This window comes from Perissodus microlepis, chromosome 8 (genome assembly GCF_051167445.1).
Source record: "Perissodus microlepis isolate ML-2025 ecotype Zambia chromosome 8, ASM5116744v1, whole genome shotgun sequence".
Taxonomy (NCBI): domain Eukaryota; kingdom Metazoa; phylum Chordata; class Actinopteri; order Cichliformes; family Cichlidae; genus Perissodus; species Perissodus microlepis.
In genome coordinates, this window is record NC_140468.1 from 22079252 (window position 1) to 22095041 (window position 15790).

The 15790-nt window shown below is 41.6% G+C and overlaps 1 protein-coding gene across 2 annotated transcripts; it reads left to right on the top strand.

The window, feature by feature from the left end:
* The first annotated feature begins 3348 nt into the window (after window positions 1-3348).
* On the top strand, window positions 3349-14382 carry tmem184ba (transmembrane protein 184ba). 2 transcript variants are annotated; one of them, XM_084938267.1, is made up of 10 exons: window positions 3349-3421; window positions 3512-3554; window positions 5167-5400; window positions 6610-6775; window positions 9469-9559; window positions 10191-10358; window positions 10593-10762; window positions 10852-11046; window positions 11363-11389; window positions 11964-14382. In XM_084938267.1, the coding sequence occupies exons 3-10, from the start codon at window positions 5167-5169 to the stop codon at window positions 12191-12193; spliced, it is 1281 nt and encodes a 426-aa protein (XP_084794393.1). In that variant the 5' UTR covers window positions 3349-3421; window positions 3512-3554; the 3' UTR covers window positions 12194-14382. The 2 variants fall into 2 exon arrangements, with proteins under 2 accessions (XP_084794393.1, XP_084794394.1); XM_084938268.1 differs by lacking the exon at window positions 11363-11389.
* Window positions 14383-15790: the final 1408 nt, after the last annotated feature.

Sequence of the window (15790 nt, forward strand, 5' to 3'; positions counted from 1 at the left end):
CTTTATTAATATGATATTTGTGTATATTTTCTGATTCAATAAAAAATATACACACCTTATACAAATTTCTAATGATATCTTTCTCTTGATGGAAACATACTTAAATATTCATATTCATAACTGATCTCAGAATACAAATGCTGTACAAAAGTCTAAAGATTTCTTTCAAATTTACTTCCGGTGGTCTTAAGCAACAATTCTCCGGCCTTTCTGGAGGTCTTTCAAAGTTTTTCTTTGGACATTGGCTGCTTTTTCCCCTCTTTCTCAGTTTAGTTCCTTTATCTGACCAGAGAAGTGTTATCTGTTTTTAAGCTACTTAATGCTGATACGTGAATCATTTAAGTATAAATTAGGCACAAGACTTGAACCAATTTGAAACTGGAATTTGAACTTGAAGAATACTCAAAACATGCCAAAGATAACACAGTTTGATAGGCATAAAAAAGTATTTCTGCACGAATAAAGTGATTCCAGAAAACCTGTGTGTGGTGTACAATATTTAAAGGCCATCTTTTTAAGAAATAGGAAAGAATATAGCAAAGACCTGACACAGAACCTGAGAGATCCATCTGGCCCTTCAGTTGATCCATCTGCTGTTCACTGAAGCCTCATCAGAAATGGTCTCAGTGGAAGGGTGGGTGTCGAGAAGTTGCTCTTAAGCAAGAGAAACAGGGAGAAAAAGACTGAGTTATTCCAAATTACACAAAAATTGGAATGAAAATCAGTGGCAACAGGTCTGCCAAACAGTGTGGAACCAGAACAAAAGACAGCCAACAACATCCAAAGAACAGCTTTGAATGTGATGAGTTGTAGCTACAATGCCTGAGAGGCAAATCCCAGTTTTGGAGAGGCTGGTAAGTTTAAAGTTGTCCTGCCATCTGGGTGGGGACCTGTTGTTATTTACTTCGCCAGGTCCTCATGGAGTGCAGTTAGCATCATTAGCTAGTAAGCCTGGATCATGTCAAGTCTGGGTGCTGTCCAGCTCTGTGACTCGTCTTTGAATGTCTGCTTTTGTGATGTTGACTGGCTCTTTTTTGTTGTGGTCTGCTCTCAGGGCCAATTATTTATTTATTTGATGCGTCTTTCTTCGAGATGCCCTTTCAATATTACTCTAGGGCAGGGGTGTCCAACTCCAGGCCTCAAGGGCCGGTGTCCTACATTTTTTTAGATCTCACCCTGGGTCAACACACCTGAATCAAATGATTAGTTCATTACCAGGCCGCTGGAGAACTTCAAGACATGTTGAGGAGGTAATTTAGCCATTTAAATCAGCTGTGTTGGATCAAGGACACATCTAAAACCTGCAGGACACCGGCCCTTGAGGCCTGGAGTTGGACACTACTACTCTAGGGGGTTCTGTCCTTCCAGCTGGGACTACACCCTGGATGTGTCTTTGGAGAACAGGCCATTTATTCTTTTGGGCTCTGCTTCTCTGATTTATTTTTCATAGAGCCAGAGCTATAGGCCATTTCTAGTGGCTCAGTTTTGGACATCTTGTTGTACTTCTTATCCATCTAAGCCCTGTCTCTTATAAGACCTTCCGGCACCGCTCGTGCCCAGCTAACATCCTCCCGGGCTTCCGGGCTTACAAAAGACCAAAATAATCCACAGAGTGCTGAGTTTCGTGGACTCTCCTCCATATCCACCTGGTCATTTTTTTGGAGGTGAAGGCTGTAAAAGTTAAGCACCCATGACATCACCAGAGGCTCTTTGGAACACTGTCGAATCATGTTGGGATAACACGGGTTGTCAGCTTCTACATAAAGTTATTATTAAAACAAAAGGAAAGTGTACCAGACAATAAATATCACGTTTTTTTGTAGCTAATATTATCACTCGTTTCTATTCAACATGACGGATGTCCCCTATGGTCTTAGACGTTTGAACAACACTGTTTATATTGTCTCTTATAAAATGATTCTGAGCTGGAGCCTATTCCATCTGTCACTTGGAGAGAGGCATGGTACAGAGTTCTGGGCCTCTCTAGTTCTGGGTCTTTGATTGTTTTGGACCTGTGCATCTTGCTTGTTTACTGTTTTGATCTTGAAGAATGGCTTATGTTTCCTAGTTTAGTTTTCTTGTCCTTGTGAATTTTCTCATTGCATTGCTATCTCTTATGATTCAGAGGGTTTTTAGCTTTTCCTTTTTTGTGTCTTGTCCTTAGTGTCTCCTGTGGAAGTCTTCCTCATCTCAGTTATGTCTCCCTTACTTGTTTCCATGCTCTTCTCTCTGTGTTTCATCCTTAATTGTCTCCCCAGTCTGTCGTGTATTTCCATGTTTGTGTAGCTCCGTCTAAATGTCAAGCTTGCGTGAAAATTAAGCATGCTAACCCCACATCAACACTTACTGGCCCCTTCTTTTTGCTCTACTTCCAGGTCTAATTCTTAGCTTTTGTACTCATTTTGTAATAAAGAAGACAGGAATTACTGTAGATGAAAAGTAATGTTGGCAGTCAAAATAAACTTGAGGACTTCAGCCAGACCTTCTGTGTTACCAAATGAATGTTGTTAAAATTCCCAAATTCCCAGGCCTTGATAATGAAGGTCTATGAGGGTGTCAAATGTGGAAATAACAACCTGTAGGGTGCCATTTTGAAAGTATTTGTTTATTTATTGAACTTTTTTTTTTTTAGATTATATTAATGGTACTGCGATGAAAGTGTTTTTAATAACTGCTAACTGTTGCACTTAAATGGTAACTCACTAGCCATTACTAATGCAGTTAGTTAGAGGTATGCTTTTTCTGCCATGAAAAGCCTACAAAGGTCTGAAAAAGTAAAATAAAGGCGTTATACAGTATCCGTTTCCCACACATCGACTACACAGTTTGGACAGGAAGTTGTAAACGAATAATGAATCATTCACTGAATTTGCGGGAGCACCTTTGTTTGTGCAGCACCCACACTCTCACTGCTGGTCTCTGGACCAAGAATAGAACCGCGCAAGCTCAGTGTTAAGTAGGCAGACCGCTCCCCTTTCCGGTTAATTAAAAGGTAGGTGATTGGCTGCGTTGGCTCGTCCTCGCGGAGTAGGCGGGGCTGTGTGATCTGCAGTTAATCCGACAGGGATTGGATTGGAGCTGGAATTTGAGCGCAGACAGGGGATCAGAGGAGAGTGACAGGGTTTGCTGCAGTAACTTCTGAAACACCGACAAAACTAGGTGGACGCTAGGTGTTATAAATGGATAGGAGCAACAGAAAGATAGAGTAGAAGTTGTGTAACATGACAGACAAACTTTAGAGGTGAGTTTTTGGGGTGAGACGCTGAGGGGTTAACGGCGCGGTCCACCGACGACTCAACATGGATGTCCGGGGAGCAACGGTGCTGCTTTGAGAAGGAATTAAGGCCGTTTGTGGGTTATTTCTAGCCGAAGATTTTTTTTTGTGTGTGTGACGGAGCTGAGGACGATTTTAAATAAGCGGGTGAGTCTAGACTTTAAAACAAACTAGAAAACTTCAATTGTTACTTCATTGCTAGCATAATAAAAGTCTGTGTCTGTTTCACGCTTACAGTTCAAGTTCAGCTGTGGATTGTTGTAGCTAACATTTAGCGAAGGTGAGTCTTTTTAAATAAAAGCTTGTTGAAATGAATATTTTTCTTATTTCAACTTTATAATTCATTCATTCACTTTGAATAAATCACAGCAACATAATAAATGGAGTAACTGAAAGGCATACACACACAAATTTTTAGCGTCTTTTTGTTTTTGAACTGTTTGTGTTGTTGTTGCTTGTACGCCTGCTGATCCAGTCTGGCTACCATTAATGATAAGCCCACCCCGTCTGCCCCCCATTGCCCCTTTCCATCTGTTACTTTGTTTTCCTGACCGCCTGCCTCTCCCTATATTATTCCCTTGTGCGTGTGAGACTGCATAGACTGACCTTTTTATTTATTTCCCCCCTTTCAAATGAGACACAAAGATGGCCCTCTGCTTCAGCAGAGCATCTTTTCACTGTGCCTGGTATTATATGTGTGGCTGCTGATGCCTTCACTTCTTCTTGTTGACATATGCTGATCCCCTGCAAAGCAATACAAATGGCCTGCTGTCACACACATACACACAGATCTTAGCCACCAAAGAAACGCCTATAAGTAGCCTAATTTTATCAACCCACTAAATTCAGTTGTTACACTTTAATGTAATTTATTTTAAGAAAGTAAATGGGAGGACTGCTGATGTGTGTGTGTGTGGGAGGAGGGGGTGTCATTATGTCAGCTTGTGTGCTGTTTGTTTCATGTGCTGCTCTGACAGACAGCATGATTAGTGAGACTGAAGGTTACCATCTCTCGCTCACAATCAGTTTCCACTTATAGCACTCACGCCTGCTCTTTTTATTTATTGCCCCTGGTTCTGTCAACAGTGACGTGACAACTGTCTGTCAGTGAGCAAGAACACGGACACCCCGAGAACATTCCCATTGTTCGTCAGAGTCAGCGAGCAGCTGTCCCCATCATCAGGAGCTGTTGATAGGGCCGCTTGACTTAAAATCTTTTGTCTCTATCTAAATTTCCTCTGGCTGAAAGTGGTTCTTGTTCAGCTCACTGATCATACATGAAGAAAATGCACCCTAAGGTGTGACATTATAAACTTTAACAAATTATTTTAGGCTCATTCGGTGTTGTTATTATGTCCAGGGTCCACATCATCACTATTTTATTCTGAGTATGCAGTTACATTGCAGAGAAATGCAGAAACTAAAAACAATTGTCTTTAAACGCCATGTTTTGCTGCTAGTCTTTCTGTTCAAAAAGCATTTTCTTACATTTTGAGCCGTGAAAGGCCTGAATGGATGATAGCTGACGGCTTTGCTGTCTGTTAGCTTAAAAACCAGAGTTAAAATGTTGCTGTTAGACATTGTTTTACATTGAGTTGAATGTGGGAGCCCATGAGCAAACAGTCCACACACATTCTTTACTCAGAGTGAAGATATTTTGACCTAGTGTTTGTCTGCATTTATTCTGAAATCTCCTCTTATCACAGATTACACATTGCACTGATAACACGACATCGACATTTCAGGTTGATGATTACTGGTGACTCTTCATACTTCATGGATTAGATCACAGTGTGATCACTGTTGGAGAAGAGTTCCGACATCTCTGATGTGCCTTTTATTCTTTCCAGTTTGTGATGTCAATGTTTTACCAGTGTCTACGTCACTTCCAGATGTTAAAACTGTGGAGGCGAGACGTGCCGCTCTCAGAGAGGCTGGGGGAGGACTCTCCGCTTGTTCCGGCACCTGGCCCCCCACCCACGGCAGCTCCGATGGGCCCCAATATTTCATGGCTTCCTGATGCCCCTCTTCTCAGCTCGGCTCCACCTATCTTTCTGATGACTCCAGCGGCGCAGGCTGTGTCTGGCTTCTTCGTCTGGACTGCGCTAATCCTCACCTGTCACCAGGTAACAGCTTCCTGGTGTAGACTTTATATAAAAGATGACCACCTCAGGTTTTAAATTTTACCTGTCATATTTGATTTCTGGAACTTGCAGGGGCCATATTTTGATTTCACGTGAGGGTGGAGTGCTTATTTATCACCTAAGCTAGCAATAGCAGGCTTAGATCAGTAAGCTGCACCCAGACACTGTAGAGATACTTTGCAGATACTCAGTTAGCTAATAATTAGTGCTAAGTAACAGACTAATAATGTTAAAGTTTCATTTACAAAAAAAGGCAGACATCTTGGATATCAAGTATTCAATATTATTTTTACAAAAACAGTTATGCCTTTGAGAGCTAGCAAGATATAAGACACCAGCTGCATGTGTCAGCTTCCAAATTGACCACAATAGTTGAAGCCTTAATAAAGTTTAAAAAGGTGAGTTATATAACAAAAAATATCTCAGTACTTTTTATAAGAATGTTAATTGTCTATAGAGATGAAGACCGTTATTGTACCAGGTTGTGAGCAGGTCCTTAATGGTGCAAAGTTGGGATCCAATCACAGGTGGCCATTATGGGGACTGCAGCTTTTGGCACTTGCACATTGGCTCAGCACTTATCTCTATGGGCTCCTGCTTGTTTCCCAGTAGCATCAAGAGAGATGTGTGCTTTTCAGTTCTACTTTTACTATAATATATTGTGCTCTGCTGGAAGTGCATGTGTTGGTGTTTGACCGAGCAGACGGTCTGTTGTAATGGATGTGCTCACGAAAAAGACACAGGTGTGTTTGTTTAATGCGCAGGTGATGTGATCCAGCAAACATGCTCAGGCCGAGAGAAGTTGCTGGGCAACGTCCCGCGGCAGGTGTTTTGTGACACAGAGCATGAATACACACACACAGATATGCACAAGATGACACTTTAAAACGTTGAAAGGGGTTTATAAAATCACATTCCTGTGAGTTGAGCTCAGGGGATGTATTGATTAGTGAGGTCAGTGACATGGACCAACTCACAAGGTAGAAAAAAGGCATAAATGACTTATAATAAAAAAAATCTGAATGGAGGATCTACACAACGGCAGATGATGCTCATAAAACCTCTGCTCCATCCTGAGTTGTAAGGACTCTGTGCTCACTTCCTGTGAAATCATCCATGCCCATTAAAGTAGACTTCTGAGTCATTGTAAAAACCTGCCAGTGTTCAGAAAGTCTCTTCCTTCTCTCCTAGATCTACATGCACCTGCGTTTCTACAGCTCGCCCAGGGAGCAGCGCCATATCGTACGGATCCTCTTCATCGTTCCCATCTATGCCTTTGACTCCTGGCTCAGCCTCCTGTTCTTCACCAATGACCAGTACTATGTTTACTTTGACACCGTCAGAGACTGCTATGAAGGTGAGGACATGCTGTTGATTTTATCTCATCAATGTCAAGCTAAAACTCTGAGCTCTCATGACCCACTAGGTCATTTGTATCCCATTAACAGAACTCTCTGATTTAAATCCTTTTCACGTCTTTGCTGGCAGCTTTTCCAGTTGAGTTGCTGAAACACATTGTGGTCCGATTAGAGTGGAAATGAATAGTCTGCTCTGTCATCCTTAACAGATTATCTACCACTACAAGTCAATACTTATTTTGTAAAGGACCCTCTCACACTTATTAGATACTTGCCTTTTCTGCATTATATTTTGGCTGTGTCTCTGCCATTTTGATTTGGGCATAATTCTCTGGTTGGATTTAGAAAACTGGCTCTGAGAGGAAACATGACTCCAATCTCAGTAGAGACAGGATGAGTTTAATCACTAAAAATGGATTTAATAAAAAATCTGGGCTCTTTTTGTTTTTTTGGCTAACGGAGATGGTGGGTTGGCGGCTTCTCGGCCAATGGTGACTCAAACAAAACACATTCCAACCGACATGTTGTATCCCGCTCTATTAAAGTCAGGAATTGGCAGAAGATGGTGAAAGGAAGTCGACTGCCTCCACCCCTCAGTCTCTGAGTTTAGTTGTCACGATAAAGCTAAAAACGATCTTCTTATTGTGACGCTGGGCTCACGCGTCGTGTCCTGTGTTGGCGAACCGATGACGTCACATGCTTTTGAATGTGAGCTGAAGGGGATCGCTATGTTTGGTTCTGCTTTTGGCAGGAAGCGTTATGTTCGTCATATTGCTTTGTCATACATATGGCTTACCTCCTCCGTCTCCGCGCTCTTGCCCAAGTCTTCACTCCCTTTTTCATTTCTCTTCATCCTCTCATCAGCCGTCATCTTCCTATAATGCCGCTGAGCCCTTTTCCTCGGTGAGGACCGACTTGTTGCATGGCAACCACGCTCACAAATCTCCCTCATCAACCAGATTGGCTGCATCAGATAATGAGTTTATCTCAACCAAACTTGCTGCAAACTTGCTCCTACTGTTCTCACTGTATGTAGGCCTACTGTATCACCGTGGCAACTAGTGCTTGCAGGTGGGAGTCCTTGGGGAAAAGTGAAAGAACATAATGGTAAACAGCCAAGACACAAGGAGAGCTGCTGGAAGCAGATGAACCAGTTCTCATCACTCAGCTCTGTGAACGAGCTTTTTGTGTTTGGCATGCGTGGCATCTTATTACCTGAGTACTGTCTGACAGACATCTGACGTCAGATAGAAGGCAGTGGGAAAGTTGCAGAGAGAGTTTGGGTGGAGTTTAAAAACAGAGCAAGAAAATATGCAGAAATAACACAGCTGCAAAGAGCTGATGAACTATAGTCACTGTGAGCAGTACAGAGACTTCTGTGCTATGGCACGATGCTTGCACGTGCACAGTGCTTTTGTGAACCTCCCATGCACAAACATGCCACACACCCAGGATATGTTACATTTTCACACTTTACAATGAACTGACGCACAGTCACTACCCTCGTCTTTATTTGGATTCTGTTTAATTCATTTTCATCTTATGCATTTAGTTCACAAAAGTTATCCAAGAGTGGATTTACCTTGCATGCATTCAAACACACCCGTGCGAGAGTGTATGCACGCAGGACTGGAAGGTCCTCGGGGGTTAACGGGATTAGCACTGTTATGTTTTTTATGAGCCTCCTGATCTGGAGCACCTTCTCACTGAAGCAGCACAGAGGAGAGAAAATAGGTGGTTGAACATTTATTAGCTAATGAAAGAAATACAACTTTAGTTAATTCTTTGGATATTAAAATTGAAGGTCAAGTCTTGTCAGATTACGTGAATTATGTCCATGTGTTTTTGCATTGAGTAGAGCATCACTAGATTTGATTTGGACATAAGTAGCTGTTGCTTTCTAATACTAAATATAAGCATGCTTGTGATTGTGTGTGAAGGTCATGCTTTAGTACAGATTTATAAACAGCTGGTTTTGTTACAGTGAAATATTATTATGCCTTATGTCCCTATGACAGTATAAAAATTATTTCATATAATTACATCATGTGTGGTCAGCTGTTGTTTTTGAGCTGCGCCTCAGTTTGAATTGTGCTGTATATTTCCGTTCGCATGATAAAACAAATGTGACAGGAAGTGATGTGTTTGTTATTGTGTGACTGCTGGGAGGTCTGTGAGTAATCGAGTGAGTTACTGCTGTATTTCTTTCAGTCTGCTATAAAAATATGGGCTATTTTCTGACAATTTGAACCCAGTGTTGTGAAATGTTTAGTTGTTTATATACATGTAAAACAAATGGAGCCAAATCTGTAACCAAACATGTTTAGAAAGTCTTAATATGTTTGTTGTAACATTAACAGTTTTAGTGAAAAGGCTCCAGTCACAGAGGACAACACAGACTTAGAAAATCAATTGTAAAATTGATTGAATGATGGCTCATTTCCATTTAGCTGCAGTCCTTAGAATTCCTGGTATTGTGCATGTTGGTTCACTGTCACGCTGTCATGGCTTCTGGGAGACTTGAATCTGTCAGTGAAGCCATCATTTATTTCAAGTTTCCTACAATGCTCTGAAAAGAGCTTTTCCAGAAACACCATTTACTGTAAGCAACGATCAAATAACAAACCAAAACTATCACATATGTAGCGATTATAATCAAATCAGCTCTTTTTCTCCCCCTGTGTCTCTTCAGCATTTGTTATTTACAACTTCCTGAGTCTGTGTTACGAATACTTGGGAGGAGAAAGCGCCATCATGGCTGAGATCAGAGGAAAACCGATAGAGTAAGTTCAGCCTAAAAGGCCTTTAAAGTGAACTCGTTATGCTTTCCTTTTGTTCTGCTGGTGTGAACTTGTATTAAACATGGGCAAAGTTTAAAATAATCAGGTCTGTTTTTACAAATAATCCCTTTAAGTCCCTAAAAGCTCAGGCTTCAGACTCTAAATGCTGTATTTCAGATGTTGTTGTTTTTTACTGCTGTGTATGAGGAGCAGCCAATCAGCAGAAAGTTGTCCTGAAACAGCTTGTTCAGTCAGACAGTTAACAGACGGGGCCCACCGAGGCCCACTAGAAGATAAATATGGATTATTTTGAACTGTGAGTGAAGCAAAGCTGCTCTAGTCAAGTCCAAGAATGAAATTATGCAGCTGAAAAACACCTTTAAAAAAAATTAATGGATTAACTTTAATTTAACCAGGAAGTGAAACTGGTGAGAACATGCAGTCTGCACACAGAAAGGCTTTAGCAGGACCTCGTCTTCCTGTGAGGCAACAGTGCTAACCACTGAGCCACCCATGGTGTAGCCATAATAAGTCCGCTTTAAACCGTATTTGTTTTCATGGCATGGACTCTTTTAAAAAAATACAAACTATTGCTCAACATGTTTTCCTTTTCCCTGATGTTTGGTTCCATCAGGTCCAGCTGTATGTATGGTACCTGCTGTCTGAGGGGAAAGGCCTACTCCATTGGCTTCTTGCGATTTTGCAAGCAGGCCACTTTGCAATTCTGTGTGGTCAAACCGCTCATGGCTGTCATCACCGTCATCCTGCAGGCCTACGGCAAATACAAGGATGGAGACTTTAAGTAAGTGCTGCAGACAGGAAGGTTGCTGGTGGTGTACTTGGTGGTGTATATCTGTGAGAATCCAGGCGTTTCACAGCTTCCACAAAATGAGGATTACCACTTTAATTTCTAGATTAATTGAACGCTTCAGACTTTCATCTCTAATGGGAGCTTTCAATAATCACAAAAGGTAGAACTAACCCCAAACACAAACCAGCACCATTAATGCAGTTTTATCTGACCTTCACTCTGCAGTGTTGCCAGCGGTTACCTGTACGTGACCATCATCTACAATATCTCCGTCAGCTTGTCGCTGTACGCCCTCTTCCTGTTCTACTTCGCCACCAGGGAGCTGCTGAGCCCTTACAGCCCCATGCTCAAGTTTTTCATGGTCAAGTCGGTCATCTTCCTCTCCTTCTGGCAGGGTAGGTCAGCGCGGCACAAGATGCCACACGACGTTTGTTATGAAAACAGGTGGAGTGACAGCTTCCTGTGCTTATTTATTTGTGGTCAGGCATGCTGCTGGCCATCCTGGAGAAATGCGGTGCCATCCCTCAGATCAACTCAGTGGAAGTGTCCGTCGGTGAGGGTACGGTCGCCGCCGGTTACCAGAACTTCATCATATGCATCGAGATGTTTTTCGCGGCACTGGCTCTGCGGCACGCTTTCACATACAGCGTGTACAAGGACAAAAGTCTCGATTTAACAGGTGAGAAGGAAGGCGAGGGAAGAAGGGAGGAAGGAAACAGCGGGGTTTAACACATCTGTCGTAAAATGTTTACCGTCTTAAAAAAGAATTCAAAAAGTCTTTCACTTCGTGTCTGTCCTCCATCTCATTTCCATTCGTTTCAATGCATATTTCCTCATTTATGCCCCATCTTTTTTTTTTTTTTTTACTACTTCCTTAAGTTTTTGTCTTCGCCTTTATTTTTCACCTCCCGATATCCCATTTGTCGTTTTCTACTTGCCTGTTTCTACATATCTATCTTCTTTTTTTATCTTCTCTTCTCTGCTGCACTCTAAAGGACCTGTTCCTACATATGGACAGTTTGGTAGGTTGAACACCGCCCTTGTGCGTTTTCACACTGCTGCTATTTCTATTTTGATTTATTAAGTTGCATTAAGCCAGCAGTTTCTGTTCTCTCTCTCTTTTATTTTTAAAATCTCATATTTCAATTCAGTTTTGGTTCTTGTGCTGACATTTCCTAAAGCAACCCCCCAACCTTTCTCCCTTTATGCAGTTCTTCCTGTTTTACTTCCCTTTAAATCACTCTGAACCCCCTTTTCTTGCCTCCTCTCTAAATCTCATCCACTGCCCTTGTACAATTGCCCCCCCCTTTCCCCCACTCATTCCTTCTTTTTACATCCTTTAAATCACTGATGCCCTTTTCCTTTTTCTCCCAGACTTTTCCCTTGTCTTAAATCTCTTTCTGTTTTTGACTCTTTTATCTCTCTTCCTTTCCCTTCTCTCTCTCTCTCTCCCTGTGCTTAAACATAAATCCACTTTCTTTTGATGTTTATCCTCCCACCGTCCTTCCTTTTCTTTTTTTTCACCTGCATCCAGTCTCTCTATTTTTCACCCCAGCTTTTGGCCTCTAACCCTCCTTTTTTACGGCTCTCCCGCAGGCCGCTGCGCCCCCATGAAGAGCATCTCCAGCAGCCTGAAGGAGACAATGAACCCGGGCGACATGGTCCAGGACGCCATCCACAACTTCTCCCCGGCCTACCAGCAGTACACCCAGCAGTCCACGCTGGAGCAGGGGGCGCCACCGCCAGTCTCCCGCGCCCACAGTGCTGTCAGCGGCCGCGGGGACACAGAGAAAACGCTGCTGCTCAGCTCAGACGATGAATTCTAGAGTGGAACAAGTCAAAAGCGGGCAAAACTTCAGTCTGATGTCAAAACAGCTGATGGTACTCTGCTCTCTGCAGCCGATCCCCCTCAGTGTACGAATCAGTAGTTGCTTGTTTGTTTTTGTTTCCCCTGTTTTGCGACTGATCAAAAAATGCAGGGGCCCGCCTTTCCCAAGGGTCACAAGTGGGAACACGGTTGAGTTGTGAGTCATACTTTCAGATAATGACTCATAGCTTTGGGAAAAAAACTGAATTTCTTTTTTTTCTCTCTCTCTCTTTTTTTTATGCACAGTCCTGTTTCCCCTTCCTTGTGTTTAGCAGCGGAGCTGTAATCTTCATAGGTGTTGCTATTTATTTGTTCAGATTCGGCAGTGTTTACCAAGGTTTCTTCTTTGGACATGATTCATAAACTTGAAAGAATATTCAGTCAAGACATTGACTGGTTGGTCAAAGGGCTTTAAAGCAGTTTTCAGTGTTGTGGAGGTCTTAGTAGGGGGGTGAGAGACCCTGGGCAGCAGTTGGTGATGCATTTAAAGGGAAAGCATGTCAAAAACAGGAGTTAGTAAACACAACACATGGATCAATGTTGTTATTGATATTGCAGAGGGGGAGGCAGAGCAGCTCATAGATTACAGAGTGCATCTGCGGCAGGAGAGCCGGTCGGGATTACACTTGTGTAATTGGGGCGTTATTTGAATGGCCAGGATTAAAGCTTGTGTTTCACTCTGATAGTAAGACCTCTCCAGGCCACAATGTAGGTTAAATGAGGAGAAAACAGAAGAGGAATTTAGGCTAAAGCTAACTTTAGATGCCTTTTCTCGTTACTGGAGCTTTGTCGAAGCTGGGTGTGCTGTAGTTCACGTTCAGAGGCGAACAGAAGTTTCAATTCTACTCTTAGTTAGGTGTTGTGCTTTGATTTTTGAAAACAGGATAAGTTTGAATTTGATAAAAAAGATCTGGCAACTAAGGCAAGGAGTGTGTGGGTAGCTGCCTGTGTGGCAGTTATTTTTGCAGGGATTTAATAAAACATTTTAGCGTGTGCCTACACAGCTGTTAAATGACAGTACATCATTCTGAGTGCTGTCACAACCTTAATGGACATCATAAACCTACAACTCTCATCTCATCAGATATCAGTATTGTAATTAGTTTATCTTTCTTCAGCTTGACCACATGTGGGTCGTAGGTCGTAAACGTTGTTGTTGTTGACATTACTGAGTTTCTTTGAGTTGGATTCGCTTTTATTCTTCCAGTCAGTCTTTTTTTTTATTTTTTGGTGTAAGTTTACCGCAGTCTAAGCTGTTTTTTTTGTTTTTGTTTATTTGTAACTGGATTTCTTGAGTCATCTGAATGACTCATACAAACCTGCCAACATTTTTTTAGTTCTACTTTCACTGCTTTGCTGTAGCTCTGTCTCAACACCAGGGGGCCACAGGGAGCGCGTTTGGAGCCAGTTGTAGGTCATAAACATACAGTCAGAGCTTGAAGCATATTTTAAATGCACCAAGAAAATATTTGTCACTTTTTTAATGTCTTCTTAGGACTGTCTTCTATTTTCATTGGAAAGCAGAAATGTGTCCCATGTTCAGACAATGCTTACGTTTTTTTCCCCCCTTCTTTTTCTTATTTTGTGCTTCTGCCTGAGACATTAGTTCTAAATAGGAGAGAAGCCACGTGTGCGTGCAGGAGCAGCCTCTTATTTATAGACACTTTAAAAACGGGGTTATTTTTAGCGATGATGAAACTGAGGTCGCACTGCAGCTCCTACTGACAGGTTGCTTGCGTGGCATTAAATGAACTCTCAGTTTAAAAGCAAAGCAGACAGTATGCTGATTTGCACTTTCAGTGTCATAATTCACCCTTGTACTCCTCATCTTTGTCTGCAGCCATGCTGTTTGCTGCAGTGAGAGTTGTTCTTATGTGGGAAAAAAATGTTTGTTGTAAACTAATGTTGCACATAAAGTACATGAAAATATTAAGTGCTATCTACAGGAGTAAATGTATGTCTAAATAATCATATATACTGTATAGATTGATCACAGGAGAAACAAAGGCCTATTTTTTTTTTACAACTTTTGTTTCAATATGTTTTTTTTGTTTCTAGTTCTTTGTATAATGTATAATGCTGCTCACAATGCTTCTGTGTCACGTTAGATGGAAAACCATGAAGACAAAAATAAAGATATTTACTGTTGTTTTTTGTCTGTCTAATTCACATTATTTTCCTCTAATGTGCATTAAAATGACATGTATGTTTCAAATATGTTGCCAAGGAAGGGATAATGAAAATGTTAATGAGTTGCATGTTATGAAATTGTGTTTTTGGAGATTAACTCGTTAAAACTAGTTAATGTGCTAACTAGTCATCTGCTAGAAAGGAAGCTATTTGCCCTGCGATGCTAATTGTCTTAAAATAAAATAAGCTAGGACAACAAAGTAAATGCTCTTTGGCAACAAACCTGTATTACACATAGATGACCTCCATCTTCAATTCACTTTTCTTTTTTTAGATCACCGCTTCCTGTAACAATTAAGACTTTACAATATCAGAAAACCCCAGCTACCCGATGATCCACCTTTGTATACTACTCCCTCCCCTTATGTAGTAATTGCATAAAAATATATTGGGAGTGATAGATAAGTGCAAAGGATAAGCTCTATCTATGTGCAGCTGCATAACTAAGGGACGACACTGGGTTACATGATCCACTCCTCTATCATCATTGTCATAAAGAAAACTTTTCCACCTTACCTCAGAGGTAGACAAGGTCTTGTGGTCTTTGACCCAAACTGGAAGATATTTCGTACATGGACAGGATCCTGAAAGCTCTGCCTCCCATTATATTTCTAGAGACTCTAGGAAACACAAGTAAGCCAGCAGACTGATAGAAAACATCTCCACACTTACCACGGAGTACTAGATGTCATTTATACTAAAAACAGCCTCCAAACACCAGGAGAAATAGCCCTGCGAGTCACAGTCAGGGATTTATCAGAAGAGCTGAAATAACATAAGCACTTTTTTTCTATAGAGACTATATATTTAAGGTTTATCAAGACACTGACTCAGAATATACATTCAACAGCCACTTCATTAGGTACACCTGTTCAACTGCCTATTGACGCAAATATCTAATCAGCCAATCAGATGGTAGTAATTCATGATCAAGATGACCCGCTGAAGTTCAAACTGAGCACCAGGATGGAGAAGAAAGGCGATTTAAGTGACCTTAAATGTTGCATGTTTGTTGGTGCCAGATGGGCAGGTCTGAGTATTTTAGAAACTGCTGATCTGCTGGGATTTTCCCCACACAGTCACCTCTAGGGTTTATAGAAAATGGTCTAAAAAGAGAAAAAAAAAGAGAAAGTATTCAGTGAGCAGCACTTCTCTGGACAATGGCTCTTTTGGTCAGAGAATGGTCAGACTCTGTTGAGCTGATAGGAAGACAACTGTAGCTCAAATAATCACTTGTTAAATGGCAAGGCATGCAGAAGAGCATCTCTGAAAGTAAAATGCAAACCAGATGGGCTACAGCAGCAGAAGACCACATCAGGTAAACAACATGAAAGCATGGATTCATCCCACCTTGTATCAGTGGTTC

Excerpts from the sequence above, each read along its gene's own strand:
- tmem184ba (XM_084938267.1), top strand. The coding sequence starts at position 5,167 with ATGTTAAAACTGTGGAGGCGAGACGTGCCGCTCTCAGAGAGGCTGGGG. Across the intron at positions 5,401-6,609 it reads TAATCCTCACCTGTCACCAG|ATCTACATGCACCTGCGTTT; the intron begins GTAACAGCTTCC and ends CTTCTCTCCTAG. Across the intron at positions 9,560-10,190 it reads ATCAGAGGAAAACCGATAGA|GTCCAGCTGTATGTATGGTA; the intron begins GTAAGTTCAGCC and ends TGGTTCCATCAG.